This window comes from Ctenopharyngodon idella, chromosome 14 (genome assembly GCF_019924925.1).
Source record: "Ctenopharyngodon idella isolate HZGC_01 chromosome 14, HZGC01, whole genome shotgun sequence".
Lineage (NCBI taxonomy): Eukaryota > Metazoa > Chordata > Actinopteri > Cypriniformes > Xenocyprididae > Ctenopharyngodon > Ctenopharyngodon idella.
The window spans coordinates 24218972-24239514 of NC_067233.1; the positions used below are offsets into that span (position 1 = coordinate 24218972).

At 34.7% G+C, this 20543-nt stretch overlaps 1 protein-coding gene across 4 annotated transcripts; it reads right to left on the reverse strand.

Annotated features, from left to right (window-relative positions):
- Positions 1-141: 141 nt before the first annotated feature.
- Positions 142-19626, reverse strand: fbxw11a (F-box and WD repeat domain containing 11a). Of its 4 annotated transcripts, none has more exons than XM_051859718.1 (14): positions 19507-19626; positions 15086-15190; positions 13736-13804; positions 11807-12026; positions 9948-10134; positions 8877-8967; positions 8605-8742; positions 7468-7586; positions 4524-4773; positions 4301-4419; positions 3819-3929; positions 3624-3702; positions 2124-2269; positions 142-1095 (listed from the first exon to the last, which is right to left on the reverse strand). In XM_051859718.1, the coding sequence occupies exons 1-14, from the start codon at positions 19543-19545 to the stop codon at positions 1050-1052; spliced, it is 1719 nt and encodes a 572-aa protein (XP_051715678.1). In that variant the 5' UTR covers positions 19546-19626; the 3' UTR covers positions 142-1049. The 4 variants fall into 4 exon arrangements, with proteins under 4 accessions (XP_051715678.1, XP_051715679.1, XP_051715680.1 ...); XM_051859719.1 differs by having other exon boundaries at positions 2105-2269; XM_051859720.1 differs by lacking the exon at positions 15086-15190.
- Positions 19627-20543: the final 917 nt, after the last annotated feature.

The following is a 20543-nucleotide window of genomic DNA, read 5'->3' on the forward strand; positions in this document are numbered from 1 at the left end:
CTATTGATCTGAAAGAGATTATCTGACCGTAGACGAAAACACAATTGTATTTGAAAGGAATTTTGGACCACATTGCGTGAAATCCAGCTAATAAACATTTGTGCTCTAGAGTGTTTCACACACAACCAACACAACGTCAACCATGGTCAAGTACTTTATTCACAATATTTTTTCTTAAAAAAAACTCTCTTTTTTTAATATACAACACAATCTGACAAGACAATTCTGTTTACAACTAGATTCAGCCCTCGATGAGCAAGCAGGCAGAGAGAAAAAGAAACCAGACATTGAGTGACACAGACGTACAATGCCTAGTATTGAAAAGAATGAGGCAAATTAAATAGAAAAACAAAATCATAAAAACTAAAGACAAAAGGGAAAGAGGCATCAGAGCAGACAGTCATGCATGCTGACGGACCTGCGCTCCACACCGCCATCCTGAAAAACAAGTGTGTCCCTGGTCCTGAAGAGGCATGAAAACCACAGCGAGTGGGCGGAAAAGGCGGCAGACGTCCTTAACCATCACCACCCTCTTTTCTTGTATTTCTGCGAGAGTTTGCTACTGTCTGAGTCTCTTTCTCTCGCACAGCAGATCGTAAAGTCTTTCCTGGTTCATTCATTTGCGTTCATTTACCTGTCCATCATCCATGCGTCACTCCCAGAATCCCAGCTTCTCCATAATAGAGTGATCCTTGTGTGGATAGAAGCCGTTAGTAGTGCAGAGCTTGTGAGTACGAGATTGTTGATTTTCGGGTTATTTGAGCAGCAGTGATAGTACAGATACAGTTTGAAGCTGTCAACATCTCTGTGTGTGTGTATGTGTGTGTGTGTGATTGTGCTTCTTTTTCCCACTAGATAAAGCAGAACGGTGCTGAAACCCAATGGTGCAAGTGTTTTGAATCTTTAGTGCGGAGTGTATCTGAGTGTTTGGCAAAGCATGAATCTGTGTAGGTTTGTGTTTTTGTGTGTGTTTTAAAGTTTATAGCCAGACAGAGAAGAGGAGGCAGATCCCTAGGCACCATTCTGTGACGGACATGGCCAACAACCAATCAGCTCTCAGCTCTCCCAGGACACACTGGCACAGAGAAGAGGCACCTGAAAGAGAGAGAGAGAGAGAGACCATAAACAAGCAAACAAATACATTTCCAAAAGAATGAAAAATAAATTGAAATGATAATAACCACTACAATACAAAATACTTAATTTATTGTTTTAACATAATGACTGAAATGAAAATATTAATGAAAACCATCAATTAATTGCAACTATAATTGCAATTAATTTTGCATTCTTTTGTAAGTTAATTTATTTAAAGTTCTTTTTTTGTCTGATACTAAATAGTATCAGACAAAAAAAAACTTTAAATAAATAAACTTACAAAAGAATGCAAAATTAATTGCAATTATAGTAACTAGCACAATATGAAAGGGAAAAAATATTTTCATATTTAATATAATAGTCATTTTATTTGTTATTTTAAAACAATATTAAACAATAATATGAAAAAACTCAAAATCATAAGACAAACTAAAACAAATAACTGCAACTATAACCACCACAATATGAACAAATGATTTTTTTTGTATTTAATGTTATTGTTTTAACATCATAATAAAATGACTATAATAAACACAATATTAGGAATGAAAATTATAGAAAAAAACATTTTTATGTATACATATAAATATTTTTCATTCTTTTGAAATTGTATTTAATTCTTTTAAAAATATTTATGTATAAATAAAAAAACAAAATAATAAATTGCAACTATAATAACCACTACAATATAAACAAAATATGAATCAAAAATATGAAAAAAGGAAAAAAGATAAATAAAATAAAATAAAATATCTTCATATTTAAAATTGTACGGTTTAAACCTAAATAATATAATATAATATAATATAATATAAAAAAGTACAATACCTATAATGAATATAATATAAATGAAAACTAAACAGAATCATTGACAAAAAATAAATAAATTGTGGGCTGCTAAGTTTAGAAAGCAGATTTTAGATAATCAGTGTATTTTGTCAAGCACCCCTCAGAATACATAATGAAATAAAAAGCTGGTGAATTGTTCAAAACTCTGTGTGTGTACCTGCTATCTGGAGACGTACGTATATGTCCGTGAGGGCGATCGCCCCTCTGACTGTCCATTGGTGGAGACATTCAGGAAGTCCCATATAAGGATAGTGTCATCATGGGAACTGCTAATAATCTGGAACTCATCAAACTGCAGTCGGAACACACGCCCAGAATGCTCCTGCGAGAGGTTGCCGTGACAACACACACTTATAAGAACACAAAAACATACAGTATGCACACGCAAACAAACTCCAGAGGTTTGTCAGAAACGGTGAGTCCGGTGTTGGGAAGTAAACGCAGCAACGCTGTTGAAATATTCACTTAGTTAACCTGTAGGGAAATGTATGTAAAGCCAAATTCATAATTCTAAAATGAGGTGTCACCTAGGGTTGGGAAAGTTACTTTGAAGATATTTTGAAAAGATACCAGCTACTAGAAGTAATAGTATTAAAAGCACAGGGACTCAATCGATTCCTTTTGAAAAGGTTCTTTGAAACAAACTGATTCACTAAAAGAATCAGATTCCTAGCTATACTGTTTAATAGTGAATCAGTTCAGTGAATCACTGTGTTTCAAAGTTGTTTCAAAGTTTGTTTAATAGTATGTCTAGGAATCCCATTCTTTCAGTTTCAAAAAGAATCAATTCATCAATTCATTCAAGTCCTCACTATGTTCCCATAAGTCCCTGTGGTTTAACTACTAGTATTTCTAGTAGCCTGTAGTTTCACAAAATAGCAAAGTAGCACTGGGTGACAGCTAATTTGAGAATAATGAATTATGTTTTACATATATTCCATATAGATTAACTAAATGATCATTTCAAATTGTTTGAGGTAATTAGCAGTGTAAATAAACCTGCAGTGACCTCTTGTGGCTGTTTGTTTTATCATATGTGAAACTGACTTTCATTACAACAACAAAAAAAAAAAAACTTATCAATAGGAATATGGCAAACCTATGGAAGCTTGTTTCCACCACTGAATAAAATAATAAAAAAGGTAATTGCGACTTTTTCTCTCACAATTCTGACTTTTTGTTCTCAGAATTGCTTGATATAAACTCCCAACTGTGAGTTACAAAGTCATAATTGTGAGATATAAACTTGCAATTCTAAAAAATAAAAGTATTTTTTCCTTCAGAATTGGACTTTATTTCTCACAATTGTTTATATCTCGCAATTCTGACTTTATTTCTCGCAATTTTGAGTTTATATCTCGCAATTCTGATGTTATAACACTCAATTCTGACTTTATTTCTCGCAATTGAGTTTGTAACTTGCAACTCTGACTTTATTTCTCGCAACTGCGAGTTTATATCTCACAATTCTGAGAAAAGAAGTCTGAATTGCGAGATGTAAACACGCAATTGTGAGAAAAAAAAGACAATTGTGAGATAAAAAGTCGCAATTACCTTTTTTATTTTTTATTTAGCGGCGGAAACAAGCTTCCATATAAACCAGAGCGGGCAATTTTACAAAACATAAATTAAACTATTTATAAATATGATAATGGCATTATTTTATTCACACACACCACGAGTGTGCGCAGACATAATGTGCTGGCAGGGGCCCGAGGATCCAGAGCTGCCTGTAAATCCCAAACTTTAATTTTCCTGCAGAGGAACAGAGAGAATGTGCGGGTGAGTTATGGGTGCTCGATATTAAGCAGGCAGACAGATGAACGGCCTGTCAGAAACAGATGGTGCTGTGACTGAGTGTGTGTATTCACCCATCATACGCTCCGCTCACGATCCTCTTGTTGTCGAATCTGATGCAGCGCACGAGCTCCTCATGACCCTCCAGCACACGCAGACAAGCACCACACTCAATGTCCCACAGTCTGAAAACACACACACACACACACGTTAGGATATGTTTACACTTATCCCGGATACATTAGAAAATCTTTATGTTTTGTCCTTCCATCCACATTGAGATGGGTCCAATTCTCACCATTAACTAACTATTAACTACGACTTCTGCCTCAATAAACTCCTAATTACTGCTTATTAATAGTTAGTAAGGTAGTTGTTAAATTTAGGTATTGGGTAGGATTATGGGATGTAGAATATGGTCATGCTGAATAAGGCATTAATATGTGCTTTATAAGTACTAATGAACAGCCAATATCCTAGTAATATGCATGCTAATAAGCAACTACTTAATAGTGAGAATTGGACCCTAAACTAAAGCATTACCATATAGTCTCACCTGATGGTGTTGTCTGAGGACCCGCTGACCACGAGTCTGTCTCTGTACTGAAGGCAAGCAATGCCGCGCTTGTGACCGTTCAGTGTCCGTACAAACTCACATGTGCTGGTGCTCCACACCTGCAGAAACACACAGTCTCTTATCTACATCTGCTTCGCATTACAGCTGCCAATCACCCACCACTAAAGCTCCGCCCACCCACTGACCACTCCCACCCGCTCACTTTTATGGTTCTGTCTCCAGACGCAGACACAATGTATTTGTCGTCAAAGTCCACCACGTTAACAGCGGCACGGTGACCCACGAGCACGCGGCGCAGACTGATGTCGGTGGCGGACGCCATGTCCCACACGGCAATGGAGCGATCTTTCGAACACGTCACCATGAGGCCGTTACAGAAGCGCAGGTGCAGAACCGCCTCGTTATGATGGATCAGAGTGTTGAGAACCTCACCAGAACCGACGTCCCACACCCTGACAGAGACAGAGAAAATATTACAGATTAAGTACACGTTATGAAGGGAATGTGTGCTTGTGCACAGCTGAGACTACTGGTTATTATAACTAAGCTACAAAACAGCATAGCTACAAAAATGTGTATTGATTACAAAAAGATTTTTTAGTGTTTACAATAAAATAAATCACATTAAATGTAGACAGTTTCTCATTGATCTACACTACTGTTCAAAAGTTTGGGGTTGTAGGATTTTTGTTTAAATGTTTTTTGAAAAGAAGTCTCTTATGCTTACCGAGGCTGCATTTATTTGATCAAAAATACAGTAAAAACAGTAATAATTTGAAATATTATTACAATTTAAAATAGCTGTTTTCTATGTGAATATATTTTAATATGTAATTTATTCCTGTGATGCAAAGCTGAATATTCAACATCATTACTCCAGTCTTCAGTGTCACATGATCCTTCAGAAATCATTCTAATAGAGTGATGCAGGGATGACGTAAATTTGTAGGCCAACCGGAAGTTTGCAACACACTGGTTCCCTTGACAAAATCCCAGTAGGATTTTTCCATAATCTTTTGGATTATTGCAAAAAATAAGTAATGTGATCTACAAAAAAGTTTATGATACTTGCACGTTTTGTCCATCAAGAAAATTTTAACAAATGAACACAACATTTATGGGTTTTTAGGCCTAAATACAATCCCCTAGTGAAAAATAAATATACCAAAACGTATATGAAATGCATTGATTTTATGCTAAGTATACCACAAATACATTTACATATTCATGTACTTAATATAAATACCCTGCAATTGTAATTTTGATATACTAAATTGATATACCAAATTGATATTTGGTATACTAAATTAATATATTTATACCACTATTTATACCAGATTATATCACTAAGTCTGCTAAATTGGAACAACTAATTTTGTATTTTTTGCATTAAGCATTTTAGTTATCTGGAAATAGTGCTGAGGTCCAGCTAAAGATATACTTAACTATATCTGATTGTGCTAAAGTGCTAACTATTGCAAGTATACTTCAGGTAACTTTAAATATTTTGCATTTGAAAACTGATATTATACAGAGATCATACTATCCTTACTAATAGTGACATTAAAACACATTTTAAGCTTAATATTAAGAAATGTGCACTGCAATAAAGCACAAATAAAGTTTAATTATAATATTTATATCAGTAAGTCTCAAGCGATATGTCAGCAAATGTGTTAATGGATTTGTACTATGCTTAGTATGAAATAAATATATTTTAAATACATTTTTGTATAGTTTTTTTCACTAGTGTCGCCAGAAGTAAAAAGCTAAAGGAAAGTTTGAATTAGAACAGTTTGTAAGAGCGCGATTATAAGGCTGTAAAGCGGACTATGGACTGCGCTTTTATAACCATTTAACCAAAAACCCATTCAAAAAACCCACTGACTTTGGGACGATGGAACCAGAAGTGCTAAAATGCAACTCATTTCCATGTTTTGGCCTACAAAAATGCGTCATCCCTGCAGCACTCTATATTCTGATTTGCTGCTCAAGATACATTTCTTAATATTATCAATGCTGTTTCATATTTTTGTGGAAACTGTATACTTTTTTTTCCAGGATTCTATGATGAATAGAAAGCTCAAAAGCATTTGTTTGAAATGTAAACATTCTGTAACATTATAAATGTCTTTACTGTCACTTTTGACCAGTGCATCCTTTTGACACTTTGGTGGCACAAAATTTGCCTAAAACAGAACAAGCTGAAGGAACAGCAGACTCCACTATTTTTTTCAACAGGTTGGAAAGTAGTAAATATCTCCTGTAATAACTGCTACAGTCTTTTGGCATAGCTGTTGTTAAAACATACAGGGACCGTAAATGACATGTGAACGATCTCACCAGCAGCTGAAACATCCTGCTCGAGCTGAACACTGCCAACTGATGGTGTTAATGCTCTTTAAACACGATCACATTACAAAGCCATTTCCCTCTACAGGTGTTAAACGTCCGGCCGTTTGCGCTTCCACTTGGAGTGACGTAAACCTGATTTATGCAGCTGTAGAGCTTGTTCCCCGAAACTCTTACAGGTGAGAGAGAAACACACACATACTCGCGCTGGAAAAGGTGACAGAGGTCCGGACGGAGCTTTAAACAGTTGCTAGGGAAGTGAGGTCATTGTTTTCATTCAGATTCTTCAGCCGGAGGGAGGCAGTGTGTGTGAAACATTTTCAACTAATTTTATAATATAGTTTCATCAGCACTGTACTGAAATTCTGCATCTTTTTATTTTTCTTCCTAAGGATTCACACACTTTTAGACTAAGGACTTTTCTAGCCATTCAGGATACAGAATTTATTAAACTTTATTAAACATTTATTAATTAAAAAAACAATCATTTACTGTTTATGTTCACAAATGCTGTGGAAGAATAGTTCATTGTTAGTTCATCTTAACAAATGCAAAAAAAGAACAACTTTTATTTGGAATAGAAATCTTTTGTAACATTATAAATGTCTTTACTGTGACTTTAGATGAATTTAATGCATCTTTGATGAAAAAGTATTAATTGCTTTTTTTTTTTTTTTCTTTTTTTTTTTAAATCTTACTGACCCCAAACTAATGAATGGTGTTGTATATTGACAGAATTTTCAGCATTCAAAATCTAACTTGTAATATTTATGTGTGTGTTTGTGTGTGTGTACCTGACAGTAGAATCAGAGGAACCCGTCACTATGACTCTGTCATCATACTGCAGACACAGAACCGAACCAGTGTGACCCGTCAGAACCTTCAGACACTCCAGAGACTGTTTGTCCCAGATCTGAGAGAGACAGAAGTTGTGTCCCAAATGATGCACTATACACTCATACTATGTACTCAACTGTGTAGTCTATGAATATTATAATGTTATTTTGTCATTCAGCATTGGAGTCTGATAGTCCCTCCCCCTCCGCTACATAATAGTGCACAACAGTGCCTGCCCACTTTTTCAGCGCCGTTTGTTCAGGAAGTATTTTTTCCATTTGTTTTTCCCATAGGGATTTTAAAGAAAAATCTTCATTAAAGAGTTAGAAGCCATGAACCAAACCAATCAGCTACAAGGTGAATCATAACATTACAAACTTTGATTTGAAGCAAAAGAAAATTCGAAAACTGGACAAAAAGACAAAGGTACAAGACTGTGTACTTAACAGCTTTAGTGAGGGGAAAAATCTACAATCCCATGAAGCAATGCAAAAAGCATAATCGAATAAAAAAGAATTATAAAACTACTCATTTAAAAATGTAGATTATATATATAAAAAACAATATATTTTAAGTTTATTGCAAAATATGCATATATTATTGAAATATTTAAGTATTTTGAGAGTGTTGGGAGACTGACTTGATTACATCATTTGCGGTGCTCAATGGGAGTGGGTGGAGCTAACGACTGATAGGTGGAATTTTCTGTACAGCATCATGGTTAATGTAGTTTTTCACCATGAATTCAGCTGTTGAACACGATTATTAAAATAATGCGGGCTAACGGCTTCAACAGAAGCAAATGCTGTTGGTTGTCTTTAAAAATCACTTTCCCCATGGGGAGGGTTTTTACTTCAAGAACCCGACTGTTGCACTCTATTAAAACTGTGACAGTTGAGCGCATGAAGTGTTCAACTCTCCACAGTTCTATTTTCTGTTAATTAAGTGCATCATCTGGGTATTTGAAGGGCACTTTTTCTGGAATTTTCAGTGAGAACACACTATTTATACTAAAAAACAGCACAGAATAGTGGACAAGTACCCAATGTGATGACGATGACAACAGACATACAGATAGAAAGACAGGCACGTACTTTAATGGAGTTGTCTCGTAGGCCGCTGATGATCTTGTCGTCGTCGTACTGGAGGCAATAAACACCTTTACTGTTCTCTGACCGGCACTGAATCCGCTGAAGATTGTGACGCCCACAACGCCAGTTCGCCTCAATAGTCTAGAGAGACAGAACAAAAAATTGGGAGACCGGATGAGTGAATGAGGCTGGATGGATGGATGAGATCGTAATTTGATGGCGGATGGATAAACTGACCACTGAATAAATGAATGAGTGACGGGATGGGTGCTCACCTCAATGTCCTGTATGATTTTGGGATAGAGTGAATGGTAGTATGAATTGGGTGGGACCTCGTTTGTTCGGTTCTTAAATAAATATTTCTCCCTGGAGACAAAAAAAAAACAAGAAAACCACCAATCAGATACAAAGAAAGTATAAACTATTTAAACAACCCAAATGATACTGAATTGGTTATGATGATTCATCAAGACCATTTGCAGGTCATGATCATGTATCCATCCACATTCCTTTGATACTTAATACTCTCAGCACTTATTTTACACTCAAATAAACGTAAAATTATTTTTTTTAAATTATACGTAAAACTTCTGCCAATAATTTCACAGGATTGACAATCCTCACATGCGTTTCTGGGTTTGTCAGCACTAAATTTCACACCGATGCACGGATGTCATATTTCTTCAGGAAGTGATCAAATTTCGACCACTGCAATCAACAAAAACGAAATTTAAAGCCAAAATAAGCAACATTGTTCTTAGCAGACTGACAGATTACACGTCATATGTAAGGAATAACTGACAACAAACTGTTAAATTATTGATGCACACTTGATAACAAATAATTCAATTAATTACTCTATCTATACAACATTTACCACACAGGGTTATAACTGTTAACTAAAAATAAAAATTAAATTATTAAAACATTTTCTTTACTTGAAACTAAATAAACATTAACTAAAATAAAATATTATATATATATAAAACCTTAAACTTACTTTATTTCAGCTAGATGCCAAGTTGGTTTAGTTTAAGCTGAAGTACTAAAATAACTAAAACAAAATAATAAATAAATAAAAACTTAAAAACTTTTAATAAAAACTATATAGACATGTATATGTACACACACAACATCACATATATATACTGTCATATAAATGTGTTGCTGAACCCAACACTTAAAAAAAATAACATTTTAGTTGAGTTCATGACTAATAATTTCATTGTACTTGTAGAAGCTCATTGATAATAAAGATAATAAAGAGTTTAAATAAAGATTGCACAGTTTTACACACGTCTGTTCAGCGTAACAATGCAAATGAGTGTCTGTGTGTGTGTTTTTACCACTGATGCCTCTCTGACAGGCCTTTCCACAGGGGGTCAGTGCGCACCATCCTCTCAATGAGCTTCTTCCAGAGCATCCCGTCCGATATAACGCGCTGCCATTCTCGACAGACCAGCTCAGCTGAGCACAGAGAACGAGCATCTAGAAATGAGAGGATGTTCTCCGCTATGTGATCCAGACCCTGAGCTAGAAACAGAAAGATTGTTTGAGATTCAGTTAGGTGTGTAGTCACAGTCATGCTGCGCAAGGATCCTTCCTCAAAATTGCAAGTTTCAAACTGATGTGCTGATTATTTGAGGAACGCCATAACAAGTGAACATGATATTCTATTTCATGACATGATACAGTTGCGGTCATAGGTTTATACACCTTGCAGAACCTGCAAAAGGTTAAAAAAAATAAATAAATAAAGGATTAGTTTACTTTCAAATGAAAATGACCACAAGCTTTACTCACCCTCAAGCCATCCTAGGTGTATATGACTTCCTTCTTTCTGATGAACACAATTGGAGTTATATTAATAAATATCCTGATGCATCTAAGCTTTATAATGGCAGTGAACAGGACCAACGAGTATAAAGCTCAAGAAAGTGCATCCATCCACATCCATCCATCATAAATACTCCACACAGCTCCGAGGGGTTAATAAAGGCTTTCTGAAGCAAAGTGATGCGTTTGTGTAAGAAAAATATCCATATTTAACAAGTTATAAAGTAAAATATCTAGTTTCTGCCAGACCGCCTTCCCTATTCAACTTAGGAAGAAAGCGTAACTGGCGCCGCGTCAGTTAAGCTTTTTCCGTAAGTTGAATAGGGAAATCGTAGGACGTAGCGTAAGCATTTTGAACTGCGAGAGGAGTTACACTTCCTTCGTAAGTTGAATACAGAAGGCGGTCTAGATATTTTACTTTATAACTTGTTAAATATGAATATTTTTCTTACACAAAATGTATCGTTTCACTTCAGAAGGCCTTTATTAACCCCCCCCCCGGAGCCGTGTGGTGTACGTTTTGCTTTGGATGGATGCACTTTCTTGAGCTTCATACTCGTTGGTCCCGTTCACTGCCATTATGAAGCTTAGATGCATCAGGATATTTATTAATATAACTCCGATTGTGATCATCTGAAAGAAAACAGTCAAATATACGTAGGATGGCTTGAAGGTGAGTAAAGCTTGGGGTAATTTTCATTTGAAAGTGAACTAATCCTTTAAAAATAAGGATTATAAAATGTGCATTTTGTTTTTATTGTAGTACTGCCCTGAATAAGCTATTAAATATTTTGTAGATGTGCAAAATGCTTATTTATTAAAAAACATTAACAATTTTTTTTCTTGTTTGTTTATGTGGTTGCAACTATGTTTTGTTTATATCTTTTCATCTATGCTTTGTTACTCTTAATAGTGTATTTGTGCTATAAAAATAAAAATAAAAACACCTTTGGAAAATAACACAAATAAGGATTATTTTACATAATATACAGTTGTGGTCACAAGTTCACATGCACCTTCAGAATCTGCAAAATGTTAATTTGTGTTCTTATTACTTTAAGGACTGAAGTCTTTGAAGGACAAAGTCAATGTCTGTAGAACCATTTTTATGTCATTATTTGATGAAACTACCACTTTTATTGCATGTCCTTTATTATCATAAATCATAAAAAGATTTACCCACCCTTAAACATCACATAAAACAAGCAAACAAACAAGCTGCTGTACATGTTATCAGATGTCTGTGATGTAAGTGGGCGGTTCTGGCTGCACGCCGACAGTCACATTTCTGACTCGGCTAATGCATGTGTTGGAGTAGGAGGATTTGTTATAGCCAATGTTTGAGATATGTGTGCATGCGTTTAGTTACCTGGCAACGCGGTGATGAAGTCTCTCTGTAACATGGGTTTAAGGTATGAGTTTATATGGCCGTGCTGGTAATGACACATGCGTGAGATCAGATGCTCCACAAACTCCACCTGATCAGATTCTGACCACTGATCAAACAGCTGAATGCACAGATCTTTCTCCTTCTCGTAGTTCGCTTGAGACGGCCTCTTCCTCGAACCCGCCACTGAACCGTTCCCTAACTGGACACACAGACAACAAGAGAGCTCTCAAACCAGAGTTGGCGTTTATATTTAGGTCATCTAGTAATTTTTTTTTCTTTATTTGCATATGTGGCTTTAGCCCTATTCAGACAGCAATTGTCATGGGCATGTCTGTAAAATAAATTTGCATGGTTCAGTGATAAAATGATGATCATGCATTCATATGATGATTTATTCACTGTGGAGGAGTGAGTTGTGATCCACAAACCCAGAAATGCACTTCTCATGTGGTCAGCAGTGTTATTTTAATATTATACTATTATAGACTATAGTTTTTAACAATATTTTGAATGAGCTTTTATTTTTATATGTTCAGTTTTCATTTTAATTTAGGTTAAATATTTAGTAATTTTGTTATGTGTTTGTCATTTTTAGTAGTTTTTCTTTTAATATTACTATTTAGATTTAATTCATTATTATTTCAGTTAATTATTTATTTATTTTATTTCCAGTTAGTAATTTTAGTGCTGTTAGTTTCCTTGGCAACTAGCTGAAATAGTTTTTCTCATCTAATATTTATATTTTATTTTATTTCAGCTTTAATACAATTATCAAAAATGTTTTAATAGTTTTAGTTAACGATAATAACCCTGGTGGTCAGTCACATGTTCAACATTTATTTATGGTAACACTTCACAATAAGTTCTCATTTGTTAACTAATGTAAAAAAAAAATACAAATTTTGATTGTAATAATGTATTAGTAAATATTGTAATTATCATTAACAAAGATTAATAAATGCTGTAGAAGTATTGTCCATTCTTTGTTCATGTTAACTAAAGTAGTTACTAATGTTAACTAATAAAACGTTATTGTATTTATATATCCAATTTAAATAAGAAATAAGTTAATGCAACCTCTTATTTACATAAGATAAAACATTTGACCATTTGCTACTTGGTCAGCTAGTAAAATTATTAGTCATGCAACCCCTAATTTATTTAAAAGTATATAATACATATTTCAAAAATGTATTGTATACTTGTCGCTGCCATAATAATGGCTCATTTGTGATTTTTCCTTTTTGTTCTTCTTAACAGCTCCCACTAACTGTAGTGGAATAGTGATGTAACATTATTCTCATAAACAGTTTTCAGCAGTTCAAAAATAAAAGTCTATTTTTAAAATGCATGCACATTACCGCAAACCACAACAGTTACCGTACTTTGCTTTTCAATTGATCCCTTCTTATAAACTTGGTCTGCAATTAAATTACCACACAACCTTGGTGTCTGCCACAAAAAAACGTAATTCGTAATTAGTAATTCAGCCAGGAATTTTAGTATATTATATATATATATATATATAGTTAAAAATTTTAGTAATTTTTTCATATTTATCAATACATTTTTTTTTAAATAGGTCTTTAAAAGTTTTATATTTAGCAAAAAAAACTTGATGGTTTTAGTTTTAGTTAATAATAATAACCCTGGTTTTTATGTGGGTTGAGGGAGAAAAACACAGATATTCTGGATTTGAATGGCAATAAAAATCACAGACTACTCCCTGTAAATGTTGAAAATACTTTAAATTACCATGAGAAACAATTGCTGTCTGAATAGGGCTATTGAGGTGTTAAGAGACGATGTTACTTTCATGTTGTGTTGTGTTGTTTGTGTTTACATAATGAAAATGGCCTAAAATTAAGACATATGGAACAGAATCAGGCACATTTCACACACACACACCTTGAACACTGTTGTCTTCTTTGGTGAGATGTCATCTGTATTATTCTGTGACTCCATCACCGTTATGTTCTAGAAAGAGACACACAAGAGAGAGAGGGACAGGTGTTAAACGTGTGTCTGACTGAATGCTTGGTAGAGCATTCAGAATGGTGCATTCAGGGTAAAACATTCCAAAATCATGTTCCACTCTTATAAAGAACAGAATATGAGGGAGAGGAGGAGCTTGAGGGCGAGTGGGAGGAGCTTCATTTTAGGCTGAACTATTGCTTTAACTGGATCAGTTGGCTCATTGTGTGCTTAGTTTTGTGTTTAAACACACAGTGAGTCCTAATCACACAAATGGTAACAAAACAAATAAGTACATGCATTTGCAACTTTGAAAAAGTAAACACAAAGATAAAGACAGACAGCTGAACTGATGAAACTTGACGTAAATACACACCTCACTAACAGCCATCCTTAAACACATGCACCATGGCCCTAAAAATATCTGGACACTTAAATCATACATACAAACAAAATATCAGTAGCTGCACTAATGTTCATATTTTATTATGTTTGAAGTTTCAATGTGTTTGAATCAGCTGGTGTTTTGGTGATTTCTCAGTATATGTATGAAGTCCGTTCCCCTCAGGTTCACACAGGTGTAGAGAATCACATTAAGTGTGTTCGACTTGAAGTGGCGCTGCGCATACCGGTCGGTGTGAGACATCAAAGTACTGTGAGAGTGATTAGAGCAGTTGGCTCCATATGCTTTCGAATCACTCTCGCTGTATTTTGACGTCATACACTGATCAGTCTGTGCAGCGCAACACCATATCAACATCATGATCCAATAACCAGAAACAAACACAATACTGATGGTCTATTTCAACACAATGAGCTTCCAATTGACTTTTAATAAACTTTTAGCAAATGTCTGTGTGTGTCTCTCAAAGGAAAAACTTCAGAGATGAGATGGTGAGACTGAAGAAAACACAGACAGGCAAGCAGAAAGACACACAGGGACAGAGAGAGAGACAGGACAGCAACAGACAGGTGAAAGCAGACAGACAGACTCTCTGTCCTTCCTGCTCAGGTAAACTGCACTTCCTTTTCAATTTTCTCACAAGATCCAGGCTAATTATGCAGACTGAATATGACGACCATTTACAGATCACTAAACTTAGAAATGTACGAATTTAAAGTCATGACACATCTCCATATATATCAGTCGACCGCTCATCACATCGACAGACAAGAAGCCAAGACACACAGACACACAATCAGTGCATGAGACAGACAGACAGACAGACAGGAGGAGAGGAGCAGAGAGGAGAGGAGAGGAGCTACTGAAGAGAAGAGCAGAACCTGGTTGTGTGCGCGGGAGGAGGGGAGGCTCTGCAGGCATCTGAGAGCACACAGACTCTCTGCCACCGACGAACAACCCAGCCAGACAGAACGAGGCAAAGAACACTGTGTGAGAAAGAGAGAGAGAGAGAGAGAGAGAGAGCGAGAGAGAGAGGAGAAGACGCAGTAGAAAGGAAAAACAGAATGGGAATATGCCATGAGAGAGAAAGAGAGGCAAAACAGAGAGAGAGAAAGAATGAAAGAAGAAACAAATAAAGACCAAAAAACAAGTCAAAACAAAAAAAACAGCAAACCAAGGAAGGGAAAAAAGACAAAACAAAAGAATGAATGATGGAAACGATAGATAGATAGAAGACAAAGAACAAACATATTAATGAAGAAAGAAAGAAAGAAAGAAAGAAAGCATGCAAAATAACAAAAGTGACGTGAGGGTCGAACAAGTGAAACAGCGTGAAAAAGAGAAAAGAGGAGTCAGTGAGGAAAGTGAGGGGAAAAAAACAGTATTAGAGCAACAGTGAGCAACACACACACACACACACACACCCGTACACAGACCAACACACATGATCATGAGTGAGCGGAGCTGAGAAGAGGGAGTGGCCTCATAAGCTCCTCCCCTTCTGTGCTCAAAAATATGACCTAGATTAGAGTATGGATCCATGAACACAAACTTTACACAATCAAGACATTCATGCACTAGCGTGTGTATTCGTGCATGACAGTCAATGAAATCTGAAGTCAAATGTAAAGATAATCAATTTTTATCATTGTTTTTATTTAAATTTAATTATTTTTTTAGTTTATTTACTGTTTTTGAAAGAAGTCTCTAATGCTCACCGAGGCTGCATTTATTTGATCAAAAATAGTAATATTATTACAATTTAAAATAACTTTTCTTTTTGAATATATTTTAAAATGTAATTTTTCCCAGTCATGATCCTTCAGAAATCATTCTAATATGCTGATTTAGACATTTAGATTTATTTTTTACTCAGTTTTGGGGGTAACACATTACAAGTAGCGTGCGTTACGTAATCAGATGACTTTTTTCAAGTGATGAGTAAAGTAACATTACTTTTGAATCTACAACAAAAAAAAAATCTGAGTTACTTTTTCAAATATGTAACGCAAGTTACTTTGTTTCCACATTTATTGTTGGACAGCTCTCCTGTCCTCATGTGAGTGAAATCGTGAGTAAGTGCAGAGGCGCAGTGTGCGCTCTGTGTGAACATGATGGTTATTATAGTTCTAGACTAAATGTGAGCAGGCATTTACTCATCTCACTTGTACAAAAAATAAATTAAATGTGTCAACACAAATATACTTTATGTATTTAATATCACTTTATTAACCCATGTCTTTGCTGCTGACCTTTGATGATCAAGATTTGGGAGCCAGATTACTGGGGGTTAAAAAATGACTTTAGAAAGATGACGGCATCATTTTATTTTGACACAGAGTTTGGTAGGTCTACTAGTAAAATCTGTTGACTTTCGCAATCTTTGTTGCATTATATGCCAACAGTGACAGTTCAAAAAAGGGAAAAAGCACTTCTTGTAAGTTTTGCCTGAAGTTTGCATGCCTGTAACTCAAGAAGCATTAAATATTAGTATTAAATATATCTTAATATGTGGCTCCATGAGTAAGCTGGTAAATTGAGCACATTTTCTGCGGTCAAAAACCAAATGTGGGTCTCTTTGCATACAGCTGATACTTTTTTTCCTTTTAAAGAGGAATATCTGAAGAACTAATAATGTTGAAACTAGAAATGTGTTTTGTTTTTTTCTATCAACACAAATGCATAAACATTCCTATCTGAGTGCCATAAACAGTCTTTTTCCAAAGTATGAGTGCCTGTAACTCTAAAAGTATTAAGGATATATTAATATCCTTCTACATTCTCATTCTTAATAAACTTTTTTTATTTGTAATCTTCATCTTTAAGGCCCTGTATGGTTCAATCCCAATGTGATGTCCAAACTGTTGAATTTTACCCATTTTCAATGGTCAAAAACTAAATGTGGGTCACTTTCCCAACAGCTGATACTTATTGTGTTTAAAGAAGAATGTCTGAAGAACAAATAATACTGAATGCATCTTGTTTCTATCAAAACAGCTGCATACAACATACCTCTCTGTAAGACGAGGACCTCTGGTTGAGTTGACACGAAATGACCCATATATTCATAAATAATATTATTTTAATTTATAAAACACTGAGCTAATTATATCAAATTGTTTATTTAAACCGTAAATTGAAATGAGTCAGTTTGGCCATTTCACATCTTACCATCTTACAAACTAATCATAACCGTTCAGAGATCTGTATCCAAAACCTGTAATAAAAGAATAAACTCCTAATCCCATTCAAAACAAACCAGGCACTGTTTCTCCAAGCAGCTGGCCTAACAGAGAGGGTGTTGTTAAACTTAACCTAACATGACCCAAGATGAAGATCAGCATAATCATGACAGATCTGGAGAGACTGAGCTGGTTACGCCCTCTTGTGCATCATTTATATAGATTCGACTGTGCAACTGAATTATTAGGGAACAGGCATGTAGAAATAGTTTAGTAACTAAATTATATAAACATTGCTAATTAGTCATTTAGTAGATGTTTTCTATGCAAAGTGCACAATGTCATATTCACATTGGCATGTATAGACTGTGTAACATGATGCACATATAGATATTATTTAATATTTGAAATACATCTATAGAAAATATAGACTATAATAGAAAAATAATACTGCACACAAAGACTGTATATGATGACATATGGGACACATAAGTGGTATTAAAAACATGTTCTACATAGATAATGAAGGAATATATGTTGTGTAGGATATATGAAGCACAAACAGATATTGTATATTTGGATTTAACATATAGATTGTGTATAACAAGTTGATTTAATTTGGATAGCGATTTTCACAACATTGTCTTCAAGCAGCTGTATACATGAAGCACATGTATGTGCGTAGACTGTTAAATGAAGCATATATACACTGTGTAGTGAAGTACATTTTATGATTTATGAAGATATATAAACACTGCATTTGATATATGAAGATCATGTAGACTACGTGATATGAAACGATATAGATCATTGAATATATATGAAGCACATAGATTGTTTAATATATGAGGCACATACAGATTGTTTAATATATGAAGCACATACAGATTGTTTAATATATGAAGCACATATAGATTGTTTAATGTATGAAGCTCAGAGATCATTTAATGTATGAAGCAGATATACATTGTTTAATACATGAAACTTGTATATGTGATATATGAAGCACATATAGACTGTTTAATATATGAAGCTTATATAGATTATATGATATATGAAGCACAGCACATATAGATTGTTTAATATATGAGGCAATATAGATTGTTTAATATATGAAGCACATATGGATTGTTTAATATATGAAGCACATATAGTTGGTTTAATATATGAAGCTCATATAAATCATTTGATGTATGAAGCACATATACACGAAGCTTGTATAGACGTGATATATGAAGCACATACAAATTGTTTAATATATGAAGCTCATATAGATTATGTGATATATGAAGCTCATATAGATTATGTGATATATGAAGCACATATAGATTGTTCAATATATGAGACGCATATAGATTGCTTAATATATGAAGCTCAAATAGACTGCATATTAGGAAGAGCATATAGATTGTTTAATATATGAAGCGCACAGATTTTTTTAATACATGTAGCGTATACATTATTGTTTAATATATAAAGCGAATATAGACTTTGTGATACAGTATATGAAGCTCATATAGATTGTTAAATGAAGCGCATATAGATTGTTTAATATATGAAGCTCAAGTCAAGTCACATTTATTTTTATAGCGCTTTACACAATACAAATGGTTTTCAAAGCAGCTTTACAAGGATAACAGGAAAATGATTCAATGATGCAAACAGAGCTCATAGAGAGCTCTATACGTGATATATGAAGCGCCTATAGATTGCTTAATATATAAAAAATTGATTTTGTAATATATAAACCCCAAACAGACTGTGCACAACACATCAAGTGCACATGATATATGAGGCGCATATAGACCGTAATATATGACGCAGCTGTGCCGCAATGACGCTCCGATCCTCCAGCGAAACGCAAACGCTTCCTCGACATTCATACGCGATATACTCGTCAAATAATGAGCGGAAAGTCGGTTTAGAGTCAAAACTAAAATAAATCATTATAGCGCAACATGATAACAGCCGAATGTTTTATATCGATTCGGGCCGCTGCTGTGTTTTTGTCCTCCTCCCTCTCTAGCCCGCGTAATACTGCATTACAATAAAAACAAACATCCACACCAGCACGAGCATCACATATTCAGACAGTGTCTTATATGTTGGTCCTCACGTACCATCAGCTCCAGGGTTTTGTCCTCCATGTCCGGATCCATATTATTGTTGTTCTGGTTGAATCCAACCGTGAAAATGGAAACCCGTCCGTGAACCCGCGTGAAGAGAGAAACAACAAACACCTACAAAACATGGAGAAACAATGACATTAGAGCAGAATAAGAGTCCTTTTCCACAGCTTCGCACTCAATAATACAAGAGCATAATTACAAAGCTAATTCATTGTTAGAACATTAGTCATAAAACATTTTCTTTTACATTTTACTTTATATATATATATATATATATAAGTACAATTACACAATTTAGTATGTTTTAACTCGCTGTTTGCTTGTAAAATATATAAATTTTTAATATACTATGTAACTATATTTCAAATATACAATATAATATATAACAAATTAAGAACGCAAATTCGTCATACACATTCATTTACAAATTTTGGTCATAACCGTATTAAGACTTTTGCTGTGCAACAGTGACATTTATTTCTGGTGAAGGATTCATAGATGTATCAGGTTTCGAGGTCTGATTGGTCACGTGTCTCTGCAGGGCGTGTGTGAGAGGGCGGGGCACTCTGCAGATACTTTAAAATGCAGACTCTGGTTGGTCAAACGGAGATAAGAGGACGTTTGTGGTGATGCATGCTTTCAGGTGATTGGCTCCTTCTGTTGTTATGTCTTTCCCCATCAATAGAGAGAGTAAGAAAAAAACAAAAACAAATCAACCCACAGACCTCTTCAGATCTATCAGTCTTGTCAAATTAATTTATATCATTAATATTAATTCTGACTAATATACATAACTCTATGCCATTTTACTAGTGCCAGGCCCATGTATCCTATTACAATCAGCCCTCAGCCACCATTTACAGATAAATAACAGCATCAACACAGGCTATTTTAAAATCCATTCTGGTCGAGCGCCAATATTCATTTTATTTCTTAGTGTAATAAGAAGAATGAGGAAAAAGTCTACAGTAATGTTCTTATAGTCCGGGACAGAAAAACAATTTCTCCAATTTTCCCCATAAATCCTA

Coding starts and splice junctions, on each gene's coding strand:
- fbxw11a (XM_051859718.1), bottom strand. CDS start 19,545: ATGGATCCGGACATGGAGGACAAAACCCTGGAGCTGATG. Junction 10,135..11,806: donor CTTCATCACCGCGTTGCCAG/GTAACTAAACGC, acceptor TTCTGTTTCTAG/CTCAGGGTCTGGATCACATA. Junction 4,774..7,467: donor TCCTCTGATTCTACTGTCAG/GTACACACACAC, acceptor TGTCTCTGTCAG/GGTGTGGGACGTCGGTTCTG.